Genomic DNA, 8,667 nt, shown 5'->3' with positions numbered 1-8,667 from the left:
CTCTCTCTCTCTTTCTCTCTCTCTCTCTCTCTCTCCTCCCCCTGCCCTTTCTGGGCTCATGAGATGACACAGTATAATGGCACTGGCTGTGCATGCTGATGGTTTGATTCTGACCCCTAGAACCCCTGTAAAGATGGGACATTAGAAGTAAGTCCACAGAATTGTCTTCTGGCCTACATACATGCTGTGGCATATGCACCCCCCATCATACACACACAACTACATAAAACATAAAACTGACCTTTCTTGAGGACTGATACTGTTCATATTATCTAATACTTTATCTACTCACCCACTATAATGATCACAACCAAGAAATTTAAATGTTGGGTCTCATATTGTTAGGTTTTATTCTCATCATATTAGAGAAATAATATGAAATATTATGGGGGACATTATAATATTTTTTCTAGTTTTTATTTTATTTTAAAGTTTAGGACCTCCTACTTTTGGGGGAATGCCTCAATAGTTTACCAGAATGCACAGAAAATTATCCTCACATATCAAAATAAGTACTCATGAGTAATTTCAGAGTGAGAAAAGAGGCACTACTAGCTGATCAGTAGCTACTTTGAACCTTGTTATAAAGTAATAGGAGGGAATCTGCATGGGATTAATAGTGGTGCACAGTCCAGGGACGAGGAGCTATTATGTTTCATGGACTCGAGGCCATCTGTTCTGCCTGCCTACATTTTACTTCTGCAAAATCATAAATGTACCTCTACCTCAGGGACTATAGAAAGGCATTAGAGTTCTTCTGCTTTTCATTATCACAAGATTGAGTAACTCATTTCATTGTCAAGATAATCCCCCTTTACTCTTTCTTTTGCGCTTGCCAGGTACTCCAAAATGACAAATAAAATCCCAGATGTTACAGACCAGTGAGCATTCTACTTTTTCTTGAGTGTTGGGTTTAAGCTACTTGGGACAGAGTGTCAAAAATGACAGGGCCTTGATACCCACACCCAGTCTTCATTAAGGATTGTTGGTGGTTTGTATAACTGTCAACTAGCTATATTTATGCTTCCATCCTCAGTGGATTCTTAAAAGTTAAATTTGTCCTGTCTTTAACTGTCAAGAAATTCATTTCTCATTGTTCAGGCCCTGGAAAGAGATGCATTTCCTTTTGAGAACAGCAAGGGTCTTTGGGGTGCTGTAAACAGCTTACTGCTGCAACACAGGATTTGAGGTAGTCATACCTAATTTAATGTTTTATTTCCCACCAGGCTAACATGCATCTCTGAAGCATCCAAAGAAGACAGACTTCCCTCAGGGCATCTCAGCACAGCAGGAAGTGCAGGAGCTCCACTTTGCCCCAATGACCTGGCTTCACTTGCAGAGCATGAAGGGAGAGTTAGCTTCTGTTTTAATAAATGTCTTGCTGGTCCTGAGTGTGGTGCACATGAGGGACGCATTCTAATTTCATGGAAAAGAATGGCTATACTTCCTTTCCCTCTCTTATTTTGTTTACATACAAAGTTAACTACAGAAAGGGCAGGAAAAGTCATTAAAGCCACTGTTCCTTTGACAGTGAGCTCAACTCATTGCCTGGGAGAAAAGTCCTCACAGTCTCTTGGACAGAGTCTTGTCAATGGTTTCCCAATTCTAACAGCTTTATCTTGGTTATCTTCCTTTGTGTTATCAAGGTGTTCCAGTTGTGTTCCTCTTTTCTTACTCTATTTAAAGACTGCCAAATTCACTGGCAAGGTAATCAAGTACAATGATTTCACAGCTCTCAACTGTGTACTCTTGTTTGCAGAAATCTAAGGCGTGCCATCCTAATAGAGCCATAAATTACTCTGACAGAGGAGCTAAAGTGTAAGCTCAGTCCCCACCCTCCCGTGGAAAGAGACTGGCTGCCAGCTCAGAATTTATAACTACATACTTCGCATGTCTCCAAAATGACATGCTTCAAACAGCAAGAGGGAACTGCACTGTATGCCCATGTTGGGGGAAGTGGCAACTGTTTAAAGAACATATTCTACTATGAGTCAGATTTAACTGATACCAGAGAAATACTATTGATTTTAAAATATTTCAGAATATAAAATACAATTTCTGACTTAGATTCTTGTTGTGGTAGAGCACTCTTAAGATTTCCTGTGATATTATAAACATCACATCTACAATCAGACGGCAAGGGCAATTTCATTAAGAAATTTCACATGGGAGAAGGTAAGTATTCTAGCAGAGAGGAGTTAGTTACAGGAGTCATGGCTGCACAAACATCTGCAGAGTACAGAAATAGACTCAGTCCCTTGAAACACTCATAGTTTAGGAGTATTTATTTTATTCTGCAAAACGAAGATAGGAATTCTTTTAATGAGCTCAGTTAATAATTTCTACTATATTATATTTAAAATGAGTAAGTGAATATGAAAGCTCTCTAGGTTGCACAAACATATAAACGTTTGGGGAAAAACATTAGCTTTCTTGTTTCATGCTTTTATTATTCCCTTTCCCCACATACTTTCCATAGGTTTCAAACAGCTTAGATGATAAAAAAAAAATCATTAGTCACACTCATTTTTTTTTTGGTCCTCTTGACAAGTGAGGGAACATGCCTACAGCACGTTCCCAATGGTGTTTCTCTAAGAATTACTTAGCACATAGAATTCCTCGAGAATTACAAATCTATTTCAGCTCTTAAATTAAAATTCATCTGGAAAGGACTGCTTTTCCCTGTTTATATAACATTGTCACATAAAGAGTGTTAAAAAAATATTTCTCTAAAAATAGCCTGCGTAAGTTAGGGATTAGCAGAGCTCTGTTGCTGGGCCGTTTCTTTGTAGTTTTTTCCATGATGTTCTTGCACAGTGTTTTTGACTGTGTTTATTAAAGTCAGCACATCAAAAAGGATCAAAGAGAAAGTGAGGGAGAACCAAAGAAACCCCAAGTGTGTTGTCTCATTGGGGAGCTATGCAGATTTGGATAAACAAGTGCAAATTGTTGAGGGTTTAATGAAAAAATTTTGACAATTATTTTATCTTGCATCCTTCTATAGGATACCATGTGCACAGCAGATGCTCTGCTGTGTCGAACCACTCCTCTCTGTTTAATAGCCTGTCTGAGATGACTACTTTGTCACTGTGCTCAATTTGGTTCAGCAAATAATTTGAGAAGTGCAGCTGCTGCAGATGCTCACAATGGTGACAGAAACTGTAAAATCAAAGACTTGGGGAAGTATTTCTGCATCACAGTCAACTTATTAAAATCTGACAGTCATTCCTTTGAGCTCAAAGATACACCATAAAGATTGGGTTGAATACAGAACACTACCACTTGAAAACTATGAAAAGAAATATGGCCGCTAGGAGTGTGTGTGTGCGTGTATGACTTTTTAATTTTTGTCACTTATCAAGACCATACCAAATTGTCAGGTGTGGTGGCACACATTTAATCCTAGCATCAAGGAGACAGAGGCAGGTAGATGAATGTTTAAATCTGGGGCAAGCCTCGTCTATGTAGTAAGTTCCAGGACAACCACAGCTACTTAGTGATACCTTATCTCAAAACAAGCCAAGCCAAGCTGAACCAAACCAAACTAAACCAAACCAAACTAAACCAAACCAAACCTATTTTAAATTAACTGAAAAAATGTGCAATTTGAAGATATTCATCTATATTATGAAATTAATATTAAATGATAAATTACTGTTTTCCTTTAAATACAGTTACAACTATTTTTTATTTAAGTATGTCCTGATCCTGGTGTGAAGGCCAAGTTTAGAGCTAGCCTGGAATCCAGAAAGAAATCCTATCTCCCCCAACTAAAAACAAAGCCAGTAATCTCTCAATTACAGTTTTCCTTTAGCCACAACTAGAATTTGTCCCAACCCTATCTCACTTACACACAATACATTTTGTTATAGTTTCATCAGAATACATCTTTTTAAATTAAATGACTGACTTCAATTTTGACTTAATGTGACTCTAAAAAACTATTTTAAGATGTTTGCTGGACACTGCCCAGCAGAATTATGCCAAATATATTTTGGTCAAGGCGAATGTATCTATTTTTGTGCTTAACAAGATAAAAGAACATAATTATAAGAGGCTTATGTAGTTTTTTTAATATAAAAGGGAAAATTACAAAAAACAGACTATTTGTCTGGCTAAATAAAAAGTGTTCAACTGTATCATAATGAAAACAATTATGAAGGGTAAGTATCTTTAAAAAAGAATTTAGAATTAATGCCGATGTGAACAGAGCAGGCCTGCATATGTGTCTAAAGCTCTTCCTCTGTTTGGGTCATAATTTTTCCCTGCCACCATTAAGGGACAGCATTTAGAAAGGTGTGAGGGTGGGCACAGAGGACCTGACACTGTAGTGTCCAGTGTTTGAGAATCTTTCATGTCTCCCAGACCCTTCAGTTTTCATTTCTAACTTTAAAAACAACAAAGGAAGGAAAAAAAAGAGCTTTCAGCCAACTTGATTACATATATTTCAGTGAGGAAGGAAGATGTTTTCTATGTTTTGGTCTAATATTATTATTACAAAACTATTAAAGTTAAAACTAAACCAAACAAGAAAATCTCCTAAACTACTGTGCTCAAACTGGCTCTCTAGAACTAAATTACAACTATCTCCAGCTGCCACTTAATCACTTCTTGGTACACAGCTTAGGGACTGACAAAATCAGTCCACAACCCTCCGCCACACAGGACCATGGCTGTCACGGGATTGTGGGAAAACATATGGATTCCTCTTGAGACTTCTGCTCCAGAGTGACACTTCTACACTTGCCTCTCTCAGCTTTCCCAGTAGCAGTTTCTGTGACTGAAATGGTTATTTCCTGCCTGTGTTGACTTTTCTCCTCACACACTTTGTGCCCACCCTTTCTGATTCAATGTGGAAAAGCACAGAACGTAGTCATAGTAGCAAAGGAGAAAAATGGAGATGTCACAGCCAGTTAGCTCTATGCCCCTCTACAGTTTTCAGCAGCTAGGCCCTTTTGGTGGGCTGTGCACAGAAGCACAGCCTTTTCCCAGCCAGGTGTGGCTGCCTGACAAAGCACCTCTGATATTCTCCCAGACTTCAACTTTGGCTTGACACTTTGTAGAGCACATCTGCCACCATAGCAATTTTTCTTTTGAAAATAAACGGTTCCCAGAGATGCAGTGTACTGCATTAGAATCACCTGCAAGGCTTACCAATTCACATTATTGGGCTCTGTGCCCAGAGAGTCTGATTCATAAGCTGGGCTGGGGGTCTAGTACACACGTTCCCAGTATGTCTCAGGTTCCACAGACTGCACTGTGGAAATGCTGTTCTAAGGCTTCCAAAGCTCAATCCGCTGTTGTGCTAGCACAGCCACTTCAGATAAAAGGAACTTAGGAATGAACAGTTCCAAAGACAGCTGCAGGAATGTGCCTCAAGACATGGGTAGGCGCAGGGCAGTGATGGTGCACATCTTTTATCCCAGCACTTGGGAGGCAGAGGCAGGCAGATTTCTGAGTTTGAGGCCAGCCTGGTCTACAGAGTGAGTTCTAGGACAGCCAGGGCTACACAGAGAAACCCTGTCTCAAACACACACACACACACACACACAAACAAACAAAAAAATAGACATGGATAGGAGCAATTTAGAGCTAGGAAATATCCTGGCTCACAGATTTGTTTAAACAGACAAACAACCTTAAACAAAATGACAACAGCCTCAAACCAAACTAAACCAAACCAAACCAAAATATCTGAAATAAATTCACAAGCTAGAATGGTTCCCATCTCTAACACTGAATTTCTCACATGGTAACAAAGGGTCTTTTCTCCTCCTCCTCCCTCCATCCCACCCCCATCCCCTTTCTATAACTTACCAGGTACTTTCTGTGCTGCTCTGACACTAAGGCTTCCATTGAGGTTTGACAGCGATGCTAACACACATGGTTTATGAGGATGCGGGACAGTTTCCATGGAGACCACAATTTGGGTAGTATGGACAGAAACTTTTTGAAAGCAGGAGATGGCTCTCCACATGCTTTCTTGAAATGATGTCTTCTGTGCTTCATCACAGTGAACTCTGGTCTTCGACAGCTTTCCACGGTGACATCTGGAGACTGGAGGCTCATCCTTATTCAGTATAGAGTCTGACAGGGTGGAGGCCTCTTTGCTATGTGCAGAGCTGTGTGCCTTTTTTATCTTCTTTAAAAAATGATTTATCTGATCTAATTTGGTAAAACTTAAGTTTGCTTTCAAAGGCTTTGCAACATCCAAGTTGATGTCAGCTACAAGAAAAAGGAAACAAGGGTGACTGGAGAGCCCCAGTTGAACACTAATCAAAGCACCAAGTATTGCTATTGTTCACATGTCCCTCTTCTCATGGCTGACTGAAGGAACGTTACCATTGCATTGCCTACCACCTGTTCTGCTTGCCACTTGTGCAAGGCCCACACTGGACAGGGGACAGGTTGTTTCTACTTCTGCCCTTAGGCTCTACAGCGACCTGGAGGAGCCTTTCCAGTTTGGTGCCTACCTAAAACTGTCATTTAGTCTCCCAAGGAAACAGAACTCCTCATAGGATCAGAATAATGTAAGACAAAATACCCATCCCAAACATCACAGGGCTCCTCACCATAGTGCCTTTCTGACCCCTTTCTTGTCTTTTATGCAGAAGTGCTCATTTCTCTTTTATGAGCTACTATAACCAGAAGAGATTCTGTGACTGATGAACACTGAAGTACATTATTAAAATGAATGTAATAGAAATTTCTTAAAATCTATATTCCCATTTACATGTGTCACATGTCAGATGTTGTCAAGCTGGCCTTTTATTATTTCTACCTTGCCTCACCTGTAGGACCTAGTAAGGACTTAGATCAAGTGTCCTGAGGGCATACTGTGCACGCCATCTTTTCCAGGTGTGCCAGCTCGTCAGTCCAGGAATTATTTTTTAAACACCATATAATCATATTCTAAGTTCAAAGTATTACTATCACCACAGATAGACACACAGCCAGTCCCTCCCAGTGTCACTTAGGCACAAGACAGTGACACTTAGAGCTCTCAGCAGTCACTCCTTGCTTATCCTCCACCCTAGCCTCAGACAGCAATAAAACTCTGTCTTTGCATACTTGCTGATTATTGACACTGCATACTAATAGTCATAAACTGTTTGATGCTTTGTACATTGTTTCCTCTGTGTAACATCCTCTTGAGGTATATCCATGTTAATTTTGATTGCCCTTGATTGGGTTTCCCTAATGATTGATTTGTTGAATGCTTTCTCATGTATTTCTTGTCTATTTTGTATAAATGCTTAGAAAATGTGTGTGTGTGTGAGAGAGAGAGAAAGAGAGAGAGAGAGAGAGAGAGAGAGAGAGAGAGAGAGAGAGAGAGAGAGACAGACAGACAGACAGACAGACAAACAGACAGACATATGTGACTGTAGATGGATGGGCAGGCATGCCATGTCTCATGTATGGAGATCAGAGAACAGCTCAGTGTCGGCTCACAAGGAGTCTCATTGCTGCTACATGCAGCAAGCTGGCTGCTCACAAAGCTCACAGGGAGTCTCCTGTGCTGGCTGCCATGTCCTAGTGCTGAAGAAGCATCAGGATTGCAGTCATGTGCTACTTTGTATGGCTTCATTCAAGCCCAGGGGATCTGAACGCAGGTCCTCATATTTGTGCAGTGAGTGGTTTACCCACTGAGCCATCTCCGTACTCCCAAACTCTGTTCATTTTTAAAACTACAATGTTTTTTTTAATTGGAGGTTTTTAAAAATCTCTATTGCAAGATACGATTTGCAAATATTTTATTCCATTCAGTTGGACTGTCTTTTCACTTTATTTTGACTAGCTTTTAGCACAGTATTTTTAGCTTTTCAACACTGAATATTTTAATTTCTGTGAGGCCCAACAGATCTATTATTTTGCTTACACTGCTTAACCCAAGATCACAAAAGTTTATACGTGTGATTCTTTTAAGGGGTTTATAGTTTTCTTTCTTACATCTAGGTCTATGATCTTCTATGAATTAATCTTTGTGTCTTGTGTGAGACAGAGGTCTGTTTCATTCTGCATGTGGATATTTAGTTAATCAGCAACATATGTTTCTTAAAGATATTTTTGACTTGCAAAATTTGGAGTTCTACACAAAGTAGTAGGATATATATTGTGGGGAAAACAGATGGTTCATTGACCTGCTCTGTCCTCACAGCCCTTTCTTTATATGCACCTCTAGATTCTGTAGCCTCACGGCAAATAACACAGTCAGAACCAAAAATCCACAAATCCAGCCCTACAGAGGATAATAGATGGAAAACATCAACAAAAGGAGCAAAACTACACCCTAGAAGCAAGAAGGTAATCTTCCAACAAATCCACACAAACCTAATCCCACCTCTTACAACAAAAACAACAGGAAGTAACAATTACTTTTTCTTAATATATTAATTTGAATATTAATATTACCAATATATCCTAATTGATTGAAATCCAATAATATGAGGAATTGGAAATTTGTTGATTGTCATCCAATGATCTCTTTAATTTGGTAATTGGAGAAATAGGTCCAATATTTTACAATCTATATATACTGTAAGCTTGTATGTTTGTGACAGTGTCTGGTTGTGTACAACATAAGGGTCTTGAAATCTTGCTTCTTCTATCGCAGCCTCTCTATTAGTAGTATTGTTTATTTCATGTTTTTACACTATACTATGGTTT

The 8,667-nt window shown here is 39.3% G+C and overlaps 1 protein-coding gene across 4 annotated transcripts in view; it reads right to left on the bottom strand.

The window, feature by feature from the left end:
* Window positions 1–8,667, bottom strand: part of Vps13b (vacuolar protein sorting 13 homolog B) — a 564,858-nt gene that overhangs the window by 161,888 nt on the left and 394,303 nt on the right. For all 4 annotated transcript variants that reach the window (XM_031359340.1, XM_031359343.1, XM_031359341.1 and 1 more), the window contains exon 36: window positions 5,818–6,225. In XM_031359340.1, coding sequence (XP_031215200.1) covers window positions 5,818–6,225 — 408 coding nt within the window. The remainder of the gene's footprint in view (window positions 1–5,817; window positions 6,226–8,667) is intronic.

The sequence above is a fragment of the Mastomys coucha genome, unplaced genomic scaffold, assembly GCF_008632895.1.
Source record: "Mastomys coucha isolate ucsf_1 unplaced genomic scaffold, UCSF_Mcou_1 pScaffold7, whole genome shotgun sequence".
Lineage (NCBI taxonomy): Eukaryota > Metazoa > Chordata > Mammalia > Rodentia > Muridae > Mastomys > Mastomys coucha.
Note: the sequence above shows the minus strand (reverse complement) of the source record. Positions and strands in the feature narration are given on the sequence as shown.